At 39.3% G+C, this 24,832-nt stretch overlaps 1 protein-coding gene across 2 annotated transcripts in view; it reads left to right on the top strand.

Annotated features, from left to right (window-relative positions):
* Positions 1 to 1,083: 1,083 nt before the first annotated feature.
* Positions 1,084 to 24,832, top strand: part of ttc28 (tetratricopeptide repeat domain 28) — a 148,134-nt gene continuing 124,385 nt past the window's right edge. For both annotated transcript variants that reach the window (XM_084746473.1, XM_084746472.1), the window contains exons 1-2: positions 1,084 to 1,364; positions 13,287 to 13,652. In XM_084746473.1, coding sequence (XP_084602599.1) covers positions 1,335 to 1,364; positions 13,287 to 13,652 — 396 coding nt within the window. In that variant the 5' untranslated portion in view covers positions 1,084 to 1,334. The remainder of the gene's footprint in view (positions 1,365 to 13,286; positions 13,653 to 24,832) is intronic.

Below are 24,832 nucleotides of genomic sequence, written 5' to 3'. Positions count from 1 at the left end.
AAAAAAACATGTAAATATCTGTACATAAAACACATGATAAAAATATTTGATTTATGTAAGAAGGAGATGTATGAATGATTTAATTTAAAGGAACAATTCTGACATTTTGGGAAATAATGCTTATTGACACCACTCTCATCTGTGCACTAAACGTGAAGCTAAAACGCTAGGAGACGGTTAGCTTAGCTTAGCACAAAGACTGGAAATATGGGAAAAAATTTAACATGACCTCAGATGAAACTAACATCTTTATGTTTATTTAAAACGTTGGGATGTTTGCTTCCTGCTGTTTAGAAAACAAATGTTACATGTGTTTCATTATTTATTGTTTTGTTTGTTTTCTGTAACCTAATAAAATTTTAAAAATCACGATAAACTGTGACCAATTATCTCAAAAGAAAAGCACAGAAAGCTGTCTGCTTCTTCTGTGATGTTGTTGTTGTCACTACTGCATTGCATTGTGGGATATTTATGCTGCTAAGTGTCCAGTGTCCAGTTGTATACTGTAATATTTCCCCAGAAACTGATTTCATACTAAGATTTTAGAGCTCTCATATACTGTTATAGTGTCCTAAATAGAACAAAAATAAGGAAATTTTGGGCCGTGTCTTGAAGGGAACTGAAGATTTCCAGACATTACATTACAGTTTTCACCCATTTCCAGTCTTTATGCTAAGCTAAGCTAATTTAGCTGAGAATGGTATAAATCTTTTCACATAATAAAGTAAATTTAATGTTTCAGAAAGTGTTGAACTATGTATTTAAAATGTTTCCCGCTGTATCGACTACAAATGTTAACATTTATTTCATCATATATATGTACATATATATATTTATTTATTTATTTTTTATTTTTGTTGTTTGTTTGTTTCTGTAAGGTTTAAAAATCATGATAAACTGTGCTCATTTATCTCAGGAAGCATCATGACTTTGTGCTCCGCTGCCTGGTGCGTGCAGGCTGCTGTAATGAATATCTGTCAGGTAACCAAACTCCTCTCTGATGTCATGAGAAGTAATTGAAACCTTGCTGAAGGCTGCAGCCATGGAGCCGACCGGATCCCCGCCTCTCACCGGACAAAAATTCCGCTATGAGGAGAAGATCGGCTGTGGGAACATGGCGCACTTACTGTGGATTAACTCTCACCAGGACAAACTTCGGAGCGCCGCGACATAACGCACAGCTCTCCCCGTCTGATCGATAAGTTAGCGGATCGATTACAACAGTGTGGCGGACTGGTTTTGTGGTGGATGGTGAGTTTTCCCGTCCTGCCTCACTGCTGCTGCTGCTGCTGGGGGATGAAAGTTTGGAGCTGCCGGATTTAGCGGAGAGCAGGATGGAAAAGCAAAGAACCAGGAAAGAAAAGGTAAGACTGTAATGGAAACACTGGGAAATGTTTTATTTAGCGGTTTCACCAAAAAGAGAGAATCCGCTGTTGTAGCATGGTTTGGGTGTCAGATTAACTGCAGGAGGCTGAAAGGAAAGAGAAAGGAAAGCTGGTTTGCACAAGTTTGAACAGTGTGACAGTTTATCAGGCAGCTTCAGCGGTGGAAGAAGCTCTTACTAGAGTAAAAGTGCAAAAATACTCTGTTACAAGTAAAAGTACTGTATTTAAAAGTAGAAGTACATGTGTTTTAGCATAAAAATACACTAATATAATTAATATTTATGTATAATGCTTTTAAGGTCTGACCCATGCTGGGTTTTTGGGGATATTATGAGTAGTTTTTTAGGAGTTTAGAAAAAAAAAAAAAATCGATATTCTTTAAACAGATTATAAATGATCACTCAAAAGCTGTCAACACTTATAACAAATATATGTAACAGAGGTCGAACTGGGAGGTATCAAGGTATTATGGTATACAGAGGTATGTAGAGGTATTTTTAAAAGGTATTTTTAGTTTTTAATACTGTCATGATGAATAAAGTTACATGAAGCATAGAAGTTGTTACTGTTTTTTTAATTGGTGGAAAATAAAAAATTAAAATGAAATTAATTTATTACAAAAGGAAACTTAGCCAACGGATGAATTATTTAGAGGTAGAAAAGAAATAATTGGTCCTGGTCTCTAAGATAATTAATTAAATATGACACAGAATATTGACGTTGTTTTCCAGCTATAAAAGCAGTTTATTAGCCACATGATACATCTATAAATCATCTCCATTCAGCCAAATGATGTGCTGGTATCCACGGCAACAAGTGTCATTGGGTATTTTAGGAAGAATCTACGGAATAAGGGCACCTACTTTAAATATATTTATTTGTTTTACATATTTAAGTGCATTAAGACTTGTCTAAGAGCTAATTGCACATTAGACCCAAAGCATTGTAAGCTAGACAATGTCGTATACTTCTGTCACCAGCTTTTAATAATTAGTTTTTTCACATCAATACCATCAGATAACATATACCCTGGTAAAATGTCAGGAAGGTATGAAAAAAATAGATACTGCCCAAGCTTAAATGGAGGCTAACTGAAAACTTTTTTTCAAAAATTGGGAAAATTCAGAGGGTTGGCAAGAGTGATATAGACTTTCACTGGTATTTCTAATAGTTTTATGTAACTATAAATAAAAAAAACATAAATAGAGCAAAATATATTCTGTAACAATTGACAGGAAGATAGAAATAGACACAGGCCAACTGCCAAATAACAAGGCTGAACAAAGAAAGGTAAAAATAAACACATAACTATTCTGTCCATACAAATATAAAAATAAGTTTATATATAAAAAACAAAAGTGAGCAACAACATATGACATGTATATACAAGTCAAGTTTTTCTGTACGTCGTAAACAAACAGACAAAAGCAACAAATAATGACATTTAAGAGGCTGGAACCAGAGAACGATTGATGTTTTAGCTTGAAGAAATGAACCGATTGATTAATTATGGTAACTTTAGGGTTAAGGGACAGTTCACTCAAAAATGAAAATTCAGTCATTATCTACTCACCCTCATAATGACTGAAGGTTTACGGTTTAGTTTTTTAGTCAACGAAACACTACTGTAGTTTGACAGGAAAACCTCCTGTCCCCTAAAGCCACAACGTGCCGAGTTGTTTAAAAAAATGTTATTTACACCATGTTTTTAGCCTGAATCTTCACTGTAGATCTTAAGCTTGGAGCCATGTGCACATGCACACTGTCTGAACTGTGTGTCTGTGGTGTGACGGTGTGTAAACAGCATGTCGGGACTTTAGGAGACTTGGATTACACCAGATAAGCAGTATGGAGGTTTTTTATACTTTATTTGGGTTGTTTTTTTACATTTGAAAACTGGTCACCATTCACTTCCATTGTTTGGGAGATTCCTGTGAAACTCCAGCAGTGTTTGGACTAAAAAACTAAACTAATGACTGAATTTTCATTTTTGGGTGAACTATCCCTTTAACCTTTCATACACTAAATGCAGATAAATAATACAGCCAGGCTACATACATCAGCTAATTTAAATCATAACCTCCTCATTTTCAGTTGTAAGTTCATGTACTTCCTTCATATATGATTATAATAATTGCAGTGATACCATCTCATTGTGTCACTGCTTCGCCTCCAGTGAAACTTAGAGGAGCAGATCAAAGCTGCGTCACGTTCAGGGTCTCTGTTTCCTCTCCCTCAGGTATTCAGACCCCCAGTCTCTGTCTTGTGTTGTTCTCCAGGAATGTTCTCCCTTTGACCTGCAGGGGCTGGGAGAACTAAGGCAGGAGACAGGGGAAGTGTGTGTGTGTGTGTGTGTGTGTGTGTGTGTGTGTGTGTGTGTGTGTGATGTTGGAAGGGCTCTGACAGGGCATTCTTGTTGTGTTCCTGTCTTTTTTTGTCCTTTCTGCTTGTGTGTGTGTGAACTGCATTGTTCCTGCAGCTTGAACTCTTTCCTGTCCAAACTCCTGTTCCTTTTCTATACATTCAGTACATTTACTCAAGTACTCTACTGAAGTACACTTGAGAACTACTTGTACTTTATATTTTCTGCTGCTTTTCTCTTCTACTTCACTACAACTTAGAGGAAAGTATTGTACTTCTTACTCTGCTGCATTTACCTGATAACTTTTTTATAATCCACAAATAATTTATGATATTATTACGTCAACAAGACTTTATTGATCCCTTTAGGGGCAAATTCACAAGTTACCCTGCAGTGATAATTGAATCATTACACAGAACTGTTGCAGGTTCCCTTTAAAAGTCTAAAAGAGAATGATATGTTATGATTTATGTTTTCTGTGAAGTTTTACAGACGTACTTTCAGGCATCAGGGAGGTCAGATATCTTAAATCAAAGTTAATTAATAAAGGTGCTGTTTAAAACTGTGTTTTGTCTTCATGTTTTGGTGAAGACTTCAATAAAGACAGTTTTATTGGCTAAAGGCAGGTGAAATTCACGAGCAAAGCATGAATATATTTTGTGTTAAAGAAAGAACTTTGCCAGTAAAATATAACTGAGTATTTTTGATTTAGCAGTTCTTAATAGTAAGTAATCAATGGAGGGAAAAATTCCCCACCAGCTCGAAAAGTGTTTTGAAAGGAACGTCTGTAAAACTGTTGACAGGACACCTTCAACTGCAAACAAGGTTAGTTTTGATTCTTTCTATTATGAATTTTTGATTTATGGAGTTTTTTACATTTATAAAACTTTCCTCAAGCTGAAAAAAGCGGTTTAAAGGTCTGTGATGTCATCATGAGGTAAAGTCTCATGGGCGGGGGCAGAAGGGAGAAACACTACTAGGCATATTTAGTGTAACCAGGAAGTAAACCAGGGGGATGGAAAAGTTTCTGGGCTCATGTGCCAGGTGAGGATTTGTCAGTGACCTGAACAGGTGTCATCTTTGCTTCACTATCTAGTTCAGTCTGCAACCTGCAGCTCAGGAGCTCATTAAATGGAAATTAATGTTTCGTTTTTTAGCATTTTAATTTTCATTTAACATTGTTGTAGGCTTAAAGTGATTTTTATATTCTGCAACTGTAAAATGGAAGAAAGTTTTAGTATTTTATCAACTAAAATATGCGTCGTAGCCTACGTCTGAGTGACTTTTCTCTCTCCCCGGGTTGGATACGGCTGCCAAGTCTTAAAAAAATGTCTCAGAGGAAAATAGTTGTGGCTCCAGGAAGATTTTTTTCTTTTCCAACAAATAATGTCTCTTTTGATGGTAAAAGTTGCAGACTTCTGATCTTGTTTCCTATAATATATCTATGTTTTTTTTTTTTTTTTTTTTTTTTTTTTTTCCAGAATTGTAGCAACTAACTGGCAACTGTTACACTGATTAAATTACAGGTTTTTCTGTTTGCACATTTGGAAACATTTTGGACAACTCAACAAAATACTTAACGTGTTGAGTGTTGGAGTGGAAATGTTGTGTATTATAGCTTTAAATGTGGTTGTGACCAGTGTTGGGCAGTAGCGGCATTACAAGTAGCGGCGTTACTAGTTTAACTACGTTTCTCAGTAACGTGGTGGTAACGTCGCTGTTTTCTACATCAAATAGCTTTTCAGTAGTGAAGCTACTTCAGTGATCAAATAACGCGGTAGCGTCCAGAGAAGCTACATTTCCCCACGCATTTCTAAACCTTAAATGCGTCTCTTCCATGTGACGTCATGTACCTGCCCTCCTGTTGAGACTGGATATAAAAAGATGCCCGCGAGTTGTCGCTGCGGGGCAAAATGGAGCGCGCGCAGCAGGAGATCATGTCAGAGGAGGCAGAGACGTGTACGTGAATCTCCTTAAACCTTAACAAGTTCATGTTACTTATCGGGTTCTCACAGAACAGTTACACGTTCCGGTGTTTACTGTGGAACCACAAAAGAAAAGCTCCTGTCAACATTCAAGACGTTCAACACAAATTTAAGGACACACATTCAGGTATTTCCCGAAGTTAACACAACCATCGCTAGCTAAGCTAATCATCACAACTCAGTCAGCAAACACCAGCAGCTAACATTAGCTAGCTAGCAACATGTCCTCTCATAGCAAAAGAATAAAACTCTCTCTCTCTCTCTCTCTCTCTCTGTGCGTGTGTGTGCGCGTGCGCGTGCGCGTGTGTAATTTAGGCAGGAAGAGGTAAGGAAAATGAGAAGACAGGAGAAGCTGAAAAGTATAGCTTTGGGTTATGTTACTCAGAAATATTATTTGTGCAGTTTTTTTTTTTTTTTACAAACTACTCTACAAAACCAAATTGTTGTGGTCAGTTAAAATAAATAATTTGATATTTGTGTAAATGGCTCCTGGTACAGAAGGGGAGTAATAAATATACTACTAAACACAGACAGACAGATACATAGATACTTTATTTTTACTTTAAAAAATAGTTTTGATGTAGTTAAGCTACTTTTGTCATTTTATTGTAGCTTAGCTTGCTACATTTCTCTGGTGTGTAGCTTCAGTATAGTGAAGCTTCATTTAATGTAGAATAACTTGCAGCTTAGCTCACTACATTTTCCAAGATATGTCAGATAGATATGTAGGATATTTTACAATTTAACAATAAACTGTCTTATAATTTCTTTTATTTTATTTTCTAAAATGACATTAGAGCACGTAAACAGTAAACTTTCACTGTTATTTTTCATAATAATGAATAGTTATAAATTAAACAAAACAAACAGAGCTGCCTATAAAACTAAATAGAGACTGATAAAGCTGTGATAGGCCGATGTTTGACACAATAAATCACATCCTGTTGCTCACACAGTTGTTCATAATGTTCTGTGGAATTTAAAGGCCAGTGAGGAGGATTTAGTGGCATATGGTGGTGAGCTTGCAGACTGCAAACACCTCATCTCACCCTCCCCTTCCAAACATGTAGGAGAACCTACGGTGGTCATGAAACGTGAAAAGCTGTAAGTTATTGAAGTGTTATTTATGTCCCAAATGACAGCATTTTAAGGACTGAAAGGAACATTTTGCAGTTAAAGTGTAAAAAAAAAAAAGCAAAAAGTAAACCGACCTTGTGTTTCATCTGACCAACAATCTGATCCTCGAACTCAAAATATTCAATTTGAAATTATATGCAGTGCAGAAAAGCTGCAAATCCATAAAGCTGCAACAGAAAATCGATTATAAACGTGCTGAAATATCCATATTATATTCTACATGTGTTTATTTATGAGTTCATAAAGTTTTCCAGTGATCTTCTGAGGCTCTGCATGAGAGAGGAGAGGTGTCTGAGAGCTTTAAAGCAGCTATAATGAATGTTTTTATGTGAACAATGGGTCAAATGACTGCCTGTGTGTGTGAAAGGTGTTGCATTTACTGAGTTATCGCTCCATTCTGCAGATCCCCTCCGAGCTTTATTGTGTGCTTCAGCTCATTGTTTCGGTTTTGTTTTCTGTTTTTGCTTTACTGTTTTATCAGTCTCGCTGTTCTCATCAGCGTTGTTTTTGGCAGCAGCAGGCAGCTGTTTTCAGAGAAAAAAAGCTTCCAAAAAACACCACAGTCCACAACCTGCTCAGCAGCAGACAGCACACAGACGCTGTTAGAGACGAGCTGGTGGACATGGTGGAGCGTTTAGCAGCTAAAGAGTCAAATATTTCCCTCAGGAGTTGATTGAGATGGAGAACAGAGCTAAAAGAGAGTCAGAAGTGAACTTTTATGATTCCAAATGAATGTTAAATGCTAGAAGGCTTTTATTTTGACACGAATACAGGAAGTGGAGAGCTTGTTCACAGAGGAATTCAGTAGTTTTAACAGGGCAAACAGGAGTGGAGCAAAATGAGGGTTTGTGTCAAAGAACATTTCAACATTTCCCATCATGCCTAGCACTGGACTGAGTGGTCTGTTAAAGGGATAGTTCAGATTATTTAAAGTGTGGACAGGGTCAGCAAAACATCAGGTCAATCAGGTGACAGTCAGATGTTTGGAGACGGTGGAGATCGACTGCGGCCGCTTCGATCTGGTGATGTGTGCTCAACATCAGAGCACGTTGGGATTTAACCAGCATGCTCTGTGCATCATCTCGAACACACCTCATGTGTAGTCTGACCTCAGCATTAGACGATCTGTCCAATGAGGGCTGGTTGTAGGAGAGTTGATGTAGAACAGGTGAGCTGGTGAGTGAGAGGATCAGATGACTGTGATTGACAGGAAAACACTGAGAACAACTGGTTACTGACTGAAAAAACAGAAAAGTGAGCAAAATGACTGAACAGAGGTTGGTGTTGTGATAAGATAAAACAGTGACTCACATGTTTCTCCTCTGCACAACAAACAGTCTGAGCAGTTTGTGCTCAGGTGCACACACACACCCACACCCACCCACACACACACCCACACCCACACACACACACCCACACACACACACACACACACCCACACACCCACCCACACACACACCCACACCCACACACACACACCCACACCCACACACACACACCCACACACACACACACCCCCCCACACACACACACACACACACCCACACACACACACACACACACACACACCCACACACACACACACACACCGCAGAGAGGCGTCAGTGTGGGCAGAAACACAACAGTGTATATAACTGACCCACTAATGTAAACTGTGTGACTGCAAAAGTCCACAGTGAACTCCTCTCAGTAGTTTTTCATCTCTCGCTCTATTAACTGTACTCTGGTTGAACAGTAATAGGCTTAGAGATTTAGTTCTGAGCTCCACACACATGATGTGTGGCCTTCTTTGTTTATTTCAGCAAACAAACACCCTGGAAACATGTTAAACAAGCTCTGCTTCACATCACATCTGTCATCTTTGAACAAGTGTTTCATAACAACTCGGTACATTTATGAAACATGATGCGTACGAGGGAGAGCGGAGCTGAAAAATGAACTCTGTGTTGTGGTTCTCCTCAGGCTGCAGCTCCCACTGACCACACTCAGCTCATGTCCTTAATGCTGCTTTTTCCTCTGAATTTATGATTATTTTAGCGAGGATTCGCTAAAAGTTTCCCAGCAGAATTTTATTCCTGGCAACGTCTAGAAAACTTTGAAACAGCATTTATTTTTTGATGATTTTTTTTTCTCAATAAATCAGTGAATTGTTTGGTCCATAAAAAGATTATTTATATGAGGCTGCAGCAGACAAACAACTTCTGTGTTCTCATGAGATAAAATTACTGATTTTTCCAGTGAAGTTTGGTGGAGTGAGAGAAAGCGATATCTAGATGAAATAATACCAGTTTCCTGTCAAAAACGTCTGTCTGACAGAAAGTTAAGGTGTTAAAAATATTCTAGATATAGCGGACACTCTGTCCACAGCAGTTCACTGCTTACTGACGTAACTCAGTGTTACTTAACTCCCAGTTCAGATTAACCCCACTTAAAATAATCTGAACTAGTCCTTTAATGATCAGCTGATTATCAGAATAGATTGGCTAATTACTTAATCCTTTCAACTCTGCTCCATTTAAATGAAACTTTCAGAAAATATAATTTAAATATAATATAATAAAAACCTAACTAGCTAAATGAAACATGAAAAATCCAAATATCTGAATGATTAAACATATTTGAAATAATCTTTCTGGTGTTTTTGGAATATGGAGACTTTGATTTTGACCTGAATATGTCTAAAATCCTGGCTGTGGCCCTGGACTCTCAGTTTATTCATCAGTTGTAAACCATGTACAGTTAAGATAAGAATCTTGCTTCTAACATTCTGCAGCTTCATTGTGTTTTATTCCAAATTAATCATGTCACCATCTGTCGTTTGCATGTTTAATTAAAACTGTCCTGATCTGAACAGTTAGTAGAGACGTTCTTCAGGTCTCAGAAAGCAGTATCTTTATTTTTGTGGTTGAAGAGCCAAACTGCAGAAACTTGATGCCAAATGTGTTTATTTTCTCCAGAAAACTCTTTTATCTGAAATAAAGAAGAACTAACAAAGGGAGAGACGTTCTGCACTCTAACCTGTGAAAGACACCCGTCCAGCTGTGTAGGACTGAATAGTAAACATTACAAGTCTGCCTGTTATATTATACAATTCAAAGCTCTCAGTTGATGTTACTGGACACCTTCTCGACTGATAGTCTGATGGACTCAGCAGAGTGGAGGCGTTAGGCTTTTTATTTCATGCCCTGTGGCATCACCAGGTCATCCAAGACGTCTGGAAGCGGGTCCACGGCGGTATGATGGACATTTTTGAGGACAATTTTCATTTCAAACCAAGACTGTTTGTACCTGGTATCCTGCTGTAGTGCTGATAGGATTTTAACTTGCATCATGATGGAGAGACACCAGGGAGGCAGGGACAGGTCAAGAGAAATATGCACTGAGTGGCAAGAGGGTTGCATGGACAGTTTAAGAGGTGGCAGAAAGTACATAAATTTAAACCCAAACAATCACAAAAAAAAAATGCTGAGAAAAATAAATTAAATGTATTATTTCCAATTTTTTCCAAATGCATGTCTTTTTGACTTGTCTGCAGCTCAGCACTTTTTCCTCCATTTTTCCGGCAGCTAGTCTCAAGTCTGAGTTATCTGTGGACGTCCAATCCACAACAAGAGAAGTCTTAAAGGAAAACAGAGAATTCAAAAGCTTCTGCTTCACACAGATGAAGGGCTCTTTTGAGAGTAAAGGCTGAAGATCCCTGCGTAACAGAATCATCTCTTGCTGCATTCACTTGCACTCAGACTTAAGAGTTTCTGTAACTTTCCACCACGGGAACCAGAATAGTCCAAAACTGGAGGGGAGGTCTACATCCGCTCGACATCTGCCGCTGCAGGGAACCCTTTCTAGACTAGTCTAGTCTTATTTTTATAATATATCAAAAATTGGGGATTGATTAATACATAATTCATTAATATTGACCCCTGCTTGTCTTGGTGGCAGAATAGACCTACTGTAAATGTATTATTTATTTAATTCAAGTTTGTGAAATGTAGTTTATAGGCCAAAATCACAAATCAGGACATGACTTCCCTCTGTGCTTACACCCTTGATGTGTTTGTTTAAGGAACCCCCCCCCCCAAAAAAAAAACAACAAAAAAACAAAAAACTTTTTAACAGGGTAAAAATAGATGAGACCACAGGAAGAGACAAGACAGACAGACATGTAATGTTTACAGAACAGACAAAATCACACATTCAAAACATCTGCAGTCAGATGTTCTTGTTTCCAAGTCATTTGGAATAATTTTAAATAAAGATATAATAGTCAGTGTTTCATTATGAACATCCAACTTAATTTCTTAAGTAACTTAACTTAAAATGTTTGGATTCTGTTGATGTTCCTAGAAAGACTGAAAATCAGAATCAGCAGGTCAGAACCTTAAAAAACAAAAATCAGCGTTTTTGTCCTCAGCGAGAAATCGTAGGCGACGCCACACGTGTGACCTCTGAGATGAATGTATATAAGCTACTCTGCTGGGATGTTAAATGAAAAATTTTAATAAAAAGAGGCATTTACCAAAGATAACGGTTCTGAGAATGGAAACAATTATAAATTGTTTATTTTACAGTAAAGCTTTGGAATGAATCACATTTTTTCGTTTTGGTATGTTTACATCGTTCAGCTTTTCTCAGATACAAACAGGGGGCGCTCCAGTTAAAAAAGGTCGGGAACCACTGACCTAAGCAGAGTTTGATGTCTGTACAGCCTTTATCTATCCGTCCAGTGTTAGTTTAAAGTGGTCCAAGATATTTGCAGGTTTGACGTCCTTTGCATCAGTTCTCATGTGACTCTTGTGAGTTTTTTTCCTGAAGTTTTCTTGCAGTTTATTTCAGTGAATCATCAGCTCAGTTCCAAACAACTTTACGCCTTTCTCTGCCTCTTGCTCAAAACCGTTGGGTGATGCATTTGCAAGTTTTAGGAATCCCTCCAGTCTGCATATTCTAAGTGTGTATCTGAAGTATTCTGTGTGTGTGTGTGTGTGAGGGAGAGAGAGAGAGAGAGAGAAAGGGGGGAATAGAGGGAGATAATGAAGGCTTTGGTGTAAGGCTCTGGTGAAAGGACAAATTTGGAAACACCAGATCAGGGAGGGAGGCTGCGTTTCAAACGTTAAAGCTGCAGAGAACAAACCTCAGCGAGCACATTTTACACAAAGTTTCAGCGGGTGTGACAGAAGAGAATGAGAAGAACAGAAGCCTCATCTGACTGTCTGAGCCTGACTTTCTCTTCTCTCTCTCTCTCTGTGCGTCTCCGAGGAATTTGAGCCGTTACCACCGAGCAGAAAAGAAAAGTGCACGCAGCAGTTTGGTGTCCCATTTGCCAGAAACTACAGTATCATCTCATGCAAATGAGGCTGCTGCAGTTTGGTGTCACACTGGGCAGAGTTCTGTTTGCAATAACTTGTTTTTATGACTTATGTAACAGCAGCCAAAAGCACATTTTCCTTTCTGTTTTTCTAAACTTATTTTTATTTCCATAACAACTGCTGGCACAACGCCGTCTCTCATTTCATCAATCTTTACAGGATTCTCAAATTAACTATGTTTACATGCACTGTTACTCTGAATATGACAATGTTCTGAATTTCATGTAAACAGCATATTTCATTTGGATTAAGGATGCAACATGTGTTGGCCACTGTGTCTCTGCAGCTCTACAGGACCTCATTATGATGATGATCTCTCACATTTTTACTTTTTCAAGAAATTTAGATATTGTTCTGTGATTTGGATTCTGCATTTGGCCGTGTTGTGATTTTATTGTGATTAATTGTGCAGCTCTAAAACAGATGTTTGCCAAGTTTTCCGAAGGGGAAATCATTTGCAGCTGAAAAAAAGGTTACTAAATTGCATTATATTTTTCCTTTTTCAAAAAATTGTAATTTGGTTTCAATAATATTGCAATTAATTGTGCAGCCCTCTTATTCTTGAAAGAATAAGAGGGAGGTCTGCCACTTTTGGAAATGCTTGAAAAAATCATGCACAGCTGCATGTAAACAGGAATATTAATATAGAGTATTAATTTTCATTTGCTGTCTGAACAGCTTACTAAGAACATCAGTCCCTCCAGGAAGTTGCAATTGCAGCATTTCACGCAAATTCAGCCGATCGCTACATATTCTGTCCCCTATAGCAGAATGTCTGTGTGAAATCAGACCTTTCTCCAGAGCTGTGGAGAGACGTCGGGCTATGTGAGACCAGCCTAAACCTAACCATGTGGTTTTGGTGCTTAAACTTAACCAGACTGCAACTGTTTCACAACATTAACCACATGTTCAAAACACTTTCTTGCAGTGTGTCTTATAGATGCTGAATCTTGTGCATCAGTGTGAGATGCCAAGGTGTGTGCCAAAACCTCAGTTCTAATTAAAAAATTAACCTTCTTTCCCTGTCCTCCCTATATCCTTTTCTGTTCCACAGTTCTCTCTGTTTGGTTCTCGCTCCAGCAGCAGAACCACCACCAACCCCCCTTCTTCATCCTCCTCCTCTTCCTCTCCTGTGATCCCATCAGCCCTGTCGTCAAAGAGGGCGGAGCGACCGCCCTGCTCCGGCGCCCCCGGCCTGAGCAAAGCAGAATTCCTGGAGCGTGTGCGCCGCAGTAACCAGGCCTGCCAGCAGGGGGAGTATGCTCTGGCTGTGCGTCTGTACAGCGAGGCCCTGACCGCCGACCCCCAAAACTGCATCCTGTACAGCAACCGCTCTGCAGCCTATCTCCGACTGGGCCAGTACAGCACCGCTCTGGACGATGCCATCAAAGCACGGCTCATCAACCCCAAATGGCCCAAGGTAAGAGCTTTGACCCCTGGTGACCCCCCCGCCGCTCAATCACACCCACCAAATGAAGATTCTGCACCTCAGAGTGCTGACTGGATGTTATGTGGCAGAAGAGTGGATGTATCCATTAAGTGGATGGTTAGATGAGTGTTAGATGGATGTATGGAGGAGCTCTTCACTTTCCTGCCTCTCAAAATCACCTCAGTAATGGTATCTTTATGTATATGAAGCAGGGGAAATGCAGCTAATTGCAAAACCCTTATTCACCATATTGACACGGTGGCCTTTTTCCACTGACATCACACTCAGGGTGTGAAGCTCAGATGTTGTACTGCGGTGTATCTGACAAGTCATTGTCATTTCACTGCTTCCTGATTGATCAGCAACCGTAAATATAACAGGTAGTAAAAATCTGGAGAAACTTTGGGACATATTTCAAGCAAAAACAACATATTTGATAACCCAGTAACTACTGCTGGACAACAGCTAACATTAGCATTCAGACACTTCCAAGCTAGCTTACTGTTTGATAGTGTTATAATATCTGATAGGAAGGATGGAAATTAATTCTGAAATATCAACACATATCTTATAGCCTGATAGATAGTTTAGACTTTTCCAGTTTTACCAATTAAGCTCGTCCTAGTTTGGTAAAAGCGGGAAAAGGGAGTACGAACATATCGCCAATCACCAGACGGTGGCTGGTAGAAAAATTTTAGCCAACCCTAGAGAAGACCCGGGGGTCGACCCAGAATCCACTGCAGGGATTACACATCTCACCTGGCACAACACCTCAGGATCCCGCAGGAGGAGCTGGAAAGCGTTGCTGCAGTCAGGGACATCTGAAATACCAGGCTCAGCTGCTGCCAACACAACCCGACCTCGGAAAAAAAATGGACATTAGAGAACTTTAGCAGTGTCCGTTTTGTGTGGCAATAACATTAGCTAGGAAGTGGCTGAATGCTAACATTAGCTGTCGGGTAACGGTCGCTAATGGGTTAGCAAATATCTTGAAATATGGCACGATGTCCCTCTAAATTTCTCGTTTTTTTGACTTACGACATGGAACACAACAGTACAACATTTGAGCTTCCCACCCTCAGTTGACATCAGTGTGAATATGATGAATGATCAATACGTTAGCCTCTTTGGAAACTCTAGTGCATCTACACTGCTGGATGTGAACTTTGCTTTTTTTCCTGTGTTTGGCCAAATTACAGACTTTAATTGGCGAGTCCTTACTTCCCCTCTCTCCGTCGTCTCCAGGTCCTGTCAGACAGCTTGTTGTGCCGTCGTTTTGATTGTTACCGGTGTGCGACAGCTGAACACAAACCTGCTATTTGGACGCCGCAGTCCACATGTTGTGCTTTTATAGCGTAATGTTAAGCCTGTGCTGAATAGTCTTTCTTTGTTTGACAAGTGTATTTTAGAGGAGCAGTACACACATATAACTCAGCATAATGAGATATCCCTGTAAATATGCTGGCGTTAGGAGATCCAGTGTGATGACAGCAACAATGATGATAGAGAGCTGAACAAGAAGGCAGACTGTATGATGATACTGATGCATCAGTATTTTCTTTAACTGACAATACAAGAATACTTGTACTGCAAAACAATACATATTTCTCAATTATCACATATCTTGTTATATTGTGTTGTCTATATATTATTAAATTTTAGCAGCCACTTGGCAGATGTTTTTCTTTTTCGGCTGGTGAATGAAGCAAAACCAGCCACATAAACAGCATTTGGCAGGTGACTGGGGACTAGTTTTGGTCCCTGGTCCCTATTTCACCAAGCTAGTACCTGCTACATACTGAACACAAAGATGAAATTTGCTGTGCCACTTTGTGGTGTGACTGGGCCTCTGCAGTAACGTTAGCTTTTAAGGTTAGCTGTGAGGTCACAGAGACACCGTCAGTCAACAAAACAGTTGACAGTTAAAAGTGTTATAATGTAATTTAAATTAAGGCTATGTGGTTTGCAACAGGTTATTGAAACAAGTTACATGTGCACGCTAGTAACTTGCAGGTTAGCATGTATTGTGTAAATAACTGATTGCGGAAAACATGGCCTGACTTTTTTTTTTTAACGAAATTGCACAGCCCTATCAGGAATGTCATATTTCATTTAAAAACATTCAAAAGAAAAGGCAAAATTATTTACGCTGTGAAATATCCAGTCTGTTCTGACACACTGCATGCCCTCTGACCATCCTACCTAATGTTCCTGACAGCTTTTAAAAGAGCGAAACGGGGGGCAAAGTAAATCTTCTGTGTTGAGTTCCACTTCGAACTCTCTGAACTGTGCTCATTGTCGACTAATAGATGGCTAAAGAGTTGCCTGTCATCCTGGAACTGCAGGTTGCTGTCCCTCAGTATAGATGCTCACATCAGCGTCACTGGACGCTGCTGTGACATGAGTGCGATGCTGATGTGAAAACAAAGCATCCACTGCACTGCTTCATGTCCTCCCCTCTCCCGTATCTCTCTGGTCAGCTCCTTGCAGCCTTGCTGTCCCAGAATCCTTGTTTTCTACAGAAAATGAATATGTATGAAGCATCAGTTGCCTTATGCTCAGCGGTTCTTCACTCTCCACACTGTATCAGCCAAAAGCAAACATGATACATATCTATATTAAATTCCATGTGCTGTGATAGATTTAATCCTTAATGCCTGTGAAGTTGCATTAGCTGCTTTCATAGTTTTAATTCCCAGCAGATCCAGTTATGTGTGAGTTATTAAAATGTGCAGTGTTTCATATTTCCAGCACATTTAGCAGAGTAAAAAACGAGTGGCTGGAAACTGTATCAAGCAGCTTCTTTACACTTGAAGTGGCTCTTTGCATCTAGCAGCACCCACAGTGAGGAAGTGAAGGATGGTGAGGGCTCAGGGAGTCTTTTAAAGCCTTTCAGAGGAGGGAAGCAGGCGGGCAGGCAGTCAGGCAGGCAGGCAGGAGACTGGGTCTGCCAGGCTACCTCTGTCTGGACGACTGGGGCCGGGCCAGCTCGACTCCACTTCCTTTCTCTGTGAGAGAGAATGGACGGAAGTGGTGTTTGGGTGTGTGTGTGTGTGTGTGTGTGTATGTGTGAGCGAGAGAGCTTTGCACGGCTGTTATTTTGTTTTTCAAACCCTGGCGAGGCCTTGGCCTGAGTTTGGCACTTAAAGACAATAACAGAAGCAGCATTCCTTTGTGTGTGCCTGCACTGCAAAAATAAACTATTTGTTTTAACTTAAAAAGTTGATGTCTACTTTAAATTTTAAATTGACTGAATTTGAAAAGACAAATCGAGGTCATATTATAATGATTCAAAACAAATAGTTTTCTAGTCAAATAAACTTTAGTACTTCAGTTGTACTTGAGAAAACATGTTCAATAAACTTCAGATATTAAGTTGAACCAATAACTGTTCAACATTACAAACCAACTCGATTTCCTTTGACTTATCTTCAGTTGTTTTAAGATACACAGCAAGTTATCATCATATATGATTTCTTCAAACTATAAAAATGAACTCTCAAACTATGCATGCTGGGAAGTCTGCTAATATGCTGATCAACTTGATTTAAAGAGGACCCATTATTCTAATTTCCGGCTCTATATTTTCATTCTGGGGTTCCTCGAGATTAGCTTTGCATGATTCACATTCAAAAACATCCTGTTTTAGTTTATACTGGCCCTGAATTAGCCTAGGTCTCAAACAAGCTCTGATTGGCTAACTTCTCAGAAGACTCGATGGTTTTGGTAAAACTGGATTATTGGTTATGTCATTAAGAAAATATTTTTTGGTCTTCCCTGTGTTGTCCTCCGGAAGCTCTGCCTCAAGTATCAGCCATTTACGCTGCATAGTTTAGATAGTGTTACTTGTTGTTGGCTGCTTTTTTAGCTGCCAGCTGGCTAGTACGCTCAGAGATCAGTCTCTGAGACTCTGCAACACTACAACACCCTTCTGAGCACTGTTTTCCGTTAGTATGGAAAATAGCAATGTGGGGCAGTGAATTTGATTACTGTCAAACTAAGCACAAATGAGATGAGAATTAAGTTGGAAAAAATAGTTTCTGTGGACTGATAACTGTAGACAAACAGACAACTTTTATAGCTTTACTTGTTGTTAGTGGTCAGCTACTTTGGCTGCTACCTGCTAGTTATCTTAGTGAGCATTCATGAAGCTAACTCTGCCCAGACCAGGAGCTCAAACACCAGGGGAGTGCATGGTATAAAAGGCATAAAAAAACACCTAAAGGTAGAAGAATTCATGTGTGTTTGTAAGTTCTGAAATGTTCTGAAAATAAATTTTAATTTATTGAACTCAAATAAATAAAATTTGTATATTTAAGCTAATAAGAAAAGATCAGTTGATTCTACTGTATTCCTGCTAGTTTTTTACAGTGTGTATGTGTGTGGTTTGTATCGTGGCGGTGTCATAGCAGTGGGCTTGCCGCTGCATTCGCTGTGGGTCAAAGTTAAGGTCAAGACTAATGAACTACCAATAAGAGCGAGTCTCTCTGAGAGGGACGTTTATTTCTGCTTGAGTTCTCTCTTTCTGCTCTTCACCCAGTCGCCTTTTCTTTTCTTCTTCTTCTGTTTGCCTCTCACAGTTTGTCCCATCGCTGCCCCCGTCGACTTCTCTGTTGGCACAACAGGCTCAGACACACATTCACTGTATCACACACACACACACACACACACACACACACACACACACACACACACACACACACACACAGAGTCAGAAAAAGACGCGACTCGGTCATGGGAACAGAGGGGTGTAACTGGTCAAAAAGTCGTACATGTTTGTGTGCTTATCTGGAAAACAACACGGCAGAGTAACAAAACTTCTTTGCATTTTAATGTTGTTTTCTCGTGGTTTTTGCGCGGCTTTATCTTCTTCATTGGTGCATTCAGTGCGACGCTTTGAGCAACCCTTTTGTTTCTTTGTGATTCAAATGAAGTCACATCACAGAAGTAAAACTGCTGCGGGAGCGAAAGCCTTTCTTTTCACTCGTTCTGAGCGTTTTTCTCCTATAGACTCGACTGTTTTGTGTATGAATGTTTGCTGTCATCCGCACACTCGCTCTGTGTGTTTTTGTGAAGTTGTTTGGTTCTTTCAAAGAGGCTTTTTTTTGCCCCCATACAGGTGCATTATCCAGACCCTTAAGCTCATAGTGGTCTGGGAAACTTTAACTGCTTCTACCACTTGGTCTCACAAATAAGGACGTCTGTTTGGTCCTCTGATGTCCCGGGAAAGAGGAAGGAGGCACTGCGGCAGATAAATGGCTGCACCACTGATCAGGTTTATGATAAGGAGTGTACTGATGTCAGGTGAGATGAGGATGCTGGTGAGAAGTAGATCCTCTGATTTCAGTTTAAAGTAGAACTGAACAATTTATCCAAATTTTATCAAAATCGCAATATGGTCTGCTGCAGGAGGTGATATTTGATCACTTGTTTAGCTTCTGATATGTCTTGTATCACATGAAAAAACACCACATGGACACGTTAACAAGGTTAAAATATGATTTTCACCAGACCAAACATTTACAGTCAAAAAGTCCAAACAAACAGGACAAAATTAGTCTAAATTTTGGACACGTTCTCCATGTCAAACTGTGTCACTTCATTTTCTCTGGATGAGTGAGAAGATGAAAGGAGAGCAGTGTTGTTTTGTGGACAGAGAGTCGTTTAAGTGCAGCAGGAGAAGTGAAATCTCTCCCTGCTGGAGACTAACTCGATCCCTCTCCTCACATGGTCTGCACTAAGTCCTGGATTACCCTCCTGACCCAGCCGGAGTTCTCCATGACACAGTTTGGGATGTAGCACGAACACAGCAGAGAACATTACCATCACATCAGCGCAGTCCGGGGTCAAGTCATGGGACCGTAAAGTCGTCGGAGCAGGGAGGAACCCAAACATCTCCGTCGGTTAGATCAGATTATAACATACTACTGAACTCTGTCATGTGGGGAGAACTTCCTAAACAGGCCTGTTTTAGTTCCAGAGGACTCTGTGCTTTCTCTGCACGTATGTCGGTAATATTTTTGCAGCGTGTGGTTGCAGAGTAGTTTCTTAATGACAGGGAAGCCTGAGCGGCCTTCTGCGTAAACAGGCGGAGCTGGCTGCCATCTGGTTGGGCTCCACTTCAGAGCAGAGAGCGAGCTGATGATCTGCGCTGATTCCAGATACAACTCCAGAGCAGAATATTTAGGAACAGATTAGGAACTTACGTGATTAAAGGGTCAGTCCACCAAATTGCAAAAAAAAGAAAATCTCACTGATTTCTAGAGGTGTTTATTCCTGCAAATACTTCTTAGTTTAATTTTGCCCTGATTTGTCCTATCTACCATTTCTTCAGCATTTTTGACACAGAAATGAGTATATAAAAAGGACTATTTCTTCAGTAGAAATTAGCTGCGGATTATCAGCAGTAACCAAAAACTGCAAAAGTTTTGAACAGGCTAGTTCCAGCATTATCCCAGTGCTCCCTCTTTCCACAAGGGCTGCACAAGTAATTGCAATATAATTGAACTGGCAATGAAAGTGAATATCCAAATCACAGAACAAGAACCAAATTGCAATTTTTTTGAAAAAGGATGAAGAGTCCTCGGCTGCTCCGCCTCAACTATTGCTGATTTACAGATTTACCTGATGGACAGAGTTTTACTTGTTGTTAGTGATTAGCTACTTTAGCTGCTAACTGCTAGTTAGCTCAGTTAGCCTACATTGCAAGTTTGCATTTCCTGTTTTGAAACTGGTGAGTGACAGTCTCCGTCTGTGATGTCATAAACTCAAGGAAGCAATCCCATTTAGCGGGAGGGTGGTGGTTGTGGGTGTGTAGAGGGCGGACACTATTTGCATATTCATGAATAACTGAATACTAAATGAAGGCGAGGTGTAGAACTATATGTAAGCCATTTTAACAAGGTATCTGAACTTATTTTGCAAGAAAAAACATATCCCACAATTTATTTCGTCTTTCAGAGCGTTTTATATTGTGTAAACCATGGCTGGAGGAAAATCTACTGATCTACTACTTCTGTTTGCTCATTGTGTTGCCGTGAGTGTTTTTTGTTCTCAGGCCTCTCTTGCAAAAGACATCTTAATCTCAATGAGACTACCTGAAAAAATTAAAGATTAAATAAAAGAAAATTAAAGTAAAAAAGCACCCTACTGTTTTACCTGCACCCTTTTCAAAATAAATGAATAACATAAAGGCAGTATCTCATATTTATTAGGATGAAGCATGTTTTGACATTAAATTTCCTTCTTTTCATGATTACCACTTGATTGATGCACATTCTGCCACTTTATGGCAACAATCAGAGTTTTTTTGTCTCTACAGAATTTAGTTATGTTGATGTTCTAAACAGCTGTAAGTTTCCTTCAAGGAAATGCTCCATTTAAACCCAAGTAAATATCCATTCATTATTCATCTTCCATTGGAAACCACACATATTTATTTAATGTATGTATAAGTGTATGTTTGCCTGTAGACACATTTCAGCCAACCTGCTGTGCACCAACTAAAAGGCAGCAATTATTTGGAAATAGGGGTTTAAGTTTGGGTTGAAAAGTGTGAAGTCAGAGGTTTCTCAACTAACAGAAAAAATAAATAAATATGTGAATGCTATGTCCTGCATTTATATGTTTATATCAGTCTAACAAAAAACACATTATGGAATTAGTTGTCAGGCTTTCCAAATTAATAGTACTCTCATAGACACTTAAAGGTTTTCCTTACCTGATGATAGATGAATATTGTATTTGCTGTGTCATCAATGACTGATGTTCAGTACATACTGATGATAAATAATTACATACATTAAATTATGTTTTTTTTTTCTCTCAGACTGCAGGTATAATCAGAGCAGTACTTATACTATCATAGTATGCCAGAAAAAGATTTATTATGTTCTAATACATAATATGTTAAATGCAGGATGCCAAAAATATCCTTTAATTCAAGTGGTCCGAGAGAAAATCTGACTTCTGCTGTAACTGTTCTAACTGTTGTCTTTTATTAGCATTAAAGCTGATAACAAGTCAGGTAGCAAACAGATTCAGCGTATAACCTACAGCACCCTACTGGCACCCATGTTGTTTCCACATTATGACTGAAAAGCTCATGAACACACACAAGTCGGAAGAACGACTTCCTAATTCAGGAAATTGGAATGTCCAAAGAGCATGTGAACGCACCATTAGTCTTATTATATGCAGAGGTGGCAAAAGTTCACACGTTGTTCACTTGAGTAGAAGCACAGATACTTGTGTGGAAAAAAAGACTCTAGTAAAAGTAGAATTACTGATTCAACTTCTTTACTCAAGTAAAACTGAAAAAGTACAGAAAAACATTAGGTTTTTTTTTATCCAGCTTTCATCTTTTGTTTGATCTTTGGTTTGATCTTGTCATTACTTTTCCTTTTTTGTTAAATCTATTTCATCTTTCCTCATTGTCTTTTTGTCTTTTATGTTGTTTTTTGTTGTATGTGTTTTTAGTTTCGTTACATCATTTCTCATTGTGTCACCTCTCTTTCATCTTATCATGTTTCCTTTGTCTTTTTAACTCTTTTAGGCTGTTTTCCTCGTTTACCTCTCATATCTGTCCTGTATGATAAACTCTGATGGATCCACCAGTGAATTGTCTTTTCTGTATCTTATTGTTCCCTCCATTTATTTTGAAATCAGTCTTGATGCTGGAAGGCGACGCCTACAGATACCTGAAAAATCTACTTAAGTACAGTAAGTTAGTTACTTCCCACCTGTGAGAGTAACTGTCTCTCTCCAGAATCACTCACCCTGCCTTTAATGAGTAAATCTAACTTTAAAAGTCAGGCTGACAAAAATAGGCTTTGGTCTTGTCTCTCTTCTCTCCTCAATACGAAAATATTACTCAATTACAAGTCAAAAACTACTCAGTAGTGTTAGTTTAGTTAGTTTTATTAGTTACTTTTTAGTCTGACATTTAATGAATTATCAACAGCAGCATTCAATCAAATCTTCAGCCTAAATGACACTGTTCTGCTCAGTGATCACGCTCAATAATCGATTAATCAATTCATGATTTATAAGATATAAAATGCATGTTTTTAATTGATCTTTTTCTCGTTTTCATTGTTTTCTCTTTTTTGTTATTATAAATTTCCTTATTCAACAAATGAGGTGAAATTACCGCAGTTTCCAGACTAGTGATTAAATATCGATCAATACATTTTTAATTGGTCCAGACCTGAGCCTGCTGCAGAGACTTTGTGGGGTTTTCATCAGTGTGTTCTGGTTTTCATTGGCCTGTTTGTGATCAAATAACCAAAATGCAGATGAAAGGTTTGAATATTAATTCAAACTGCACTCAGTACTCAACTGTGCTTTTAAAAGTAACTAAGTAGATTACATTGTGTAATGCATACTTAGGTACAAGGAAAAGTACAGGCTTGAAAATCTTCTCATAAAAGTACAAGTCCCCTCCAAAACAAAATACTTAATTACAGTAATTTGAGTATTTGTAATGAGTTACTTCCACCCCTGGAACTCATTAATTGAAGGTGGCTCAGCTGAACACTGTCTCTGTTTTCACTGAGCTGATTACATGTCCTTTTTTCTTGCACTGCACCCTATAATTAGCTCCAAATTACACACTTCTCTCCAGGAAGGGAAGTTAAGGATCCCCAAAATAAAGCGATGACCAAACCTGCTATATTGTGTCCTGTAGAAAGTCAGTTGATTTCCTCTGCAGCCACTAGAGAGCAGCACTGATTTGCCTGCAAACTGCTCGGTCACTCGCAGCCTCAGGGAGCTCAAACACAACTTTCCCTTTGTTGCAGCGGCGCTCTCATGACCCACATCACATGAGACAGCTCACAAACATGCACGGTCCATGTAATCCAACCAGAGCTGATGCTCTGCCCGGCGCTGCAGGAGATAGTGTTTGCTTTAATGGCTGCTCTGTCACCTTGTGGGAGCGTAAATGATTCTTTAAGTGGCTTGTTTTAGTAATCTTTCTTCTTCTCTTTACTTTCCTGCACCTTATCACCACCATTAGCAGCAGCAGGGCCAGATGAGGCCTCACATCTGTAAGAGAACGTGATAACATGTTTGCAAAAAAGTGCACATCAGCAGCAAATAACCTGCTGCTCGCTGTCTGTCTCACACTCCCAGACTTACCTCTCGCCTGCAGAGTGTAATGAGTTCTGATTTAGCCTCGTAGAAGAAGAGGAGTGGGCTTAATTGTGTGGTATTAATCAGGAGATATGCCCCTGCTTCTCTTGCTTGCAGTGTTGCTTCATACACTGCTGTAGACTCCTCAGCTAAACTCTGCTGTCTCAGCAGCCGTCCTGAGCTACTGCTGGAGTCTTTTTTACCCGTTCTTTATCCTCCCTCTGCGCTCATCTCTCACAGCCGGGTGCCTTGGCTGTCTGTGCAAAGAGAATTGCAGAGGAAGGAGAAAGATAACAGCAGTGGGAGATAATGAAAGAAGGACTCGGCTTGGACTTGAACATGGTGTGGTGTGACTGGTATCAGGGTGTGAACGAGTGAAAATGAATGTCACAGGATGAGGCTTTAGGTCTCAGCTCTTTTTTTCTGACTGTAAACCCAGTTTAAGCAACAACTGACCATAGCATAAGCAGCTCACAGTTGAAATTAAAGGATAATGTAAATTTATAACAACCTGGGTTTTATTTCAGTGGTTTTAACCATCGTTTTTATCTAATATGATGAGTTCATTTCTAAGATCTGGAAAGTTGAAATAGGGTAGTAGAAAGTGTGCATTTACGCACAAGGCACAGCAGCCATAACTTCATTGACTGTTTAAACCTGACTGTTTCAACATACTTTTGAGTTGATGATGGAGCTACTGGAAATGGAAGGATCACTAAAGATATGCTGATTCATCCTCTGGGGAACATAAACGTCTGCACTAAATTTAATGCCAGTCCATCCAATCATTGTAGAGAAATTTCACTCCGAATCACCCAGACTCAACTCAGAGGTGGAGTGAGAGAAAGAGTCAGGAGATCACCAGCATCATTAGGATTCATCCTCTGGACAACATGAACATATGCATCAAATTTCATGACAATCCAGTCAATTAATGTTGTTATTTTGACTGACATCCCTAAAAGAGAGTTGTGATAAAACAAGAATTATCCTTAAACTATGTGAAAACATAGCTGAAGACACTGCCGCCTTTGGCA

The sequence above is a fragment of the Lutjanus erythropterus genome, chromosome 20 (genome assembly GCF_056507025.1).
Source record: "Lutjanus erythropterus isolate fLutEry1 chromosome 20, fLutEry1.hap2, whole genome shotgun sequence".
NCBI classification, from domain to species: Eukaryota; Metazoa; Chordata; class Actinopteri; order Lutjaniformes; family Lutjanidae; genus Lutjanus; species Lutjanus erythropterus.
Note: the sequence above shows the minus strand (reverse complement) of the source record. Positions and strands in the feature narration are given on the sequence as shown.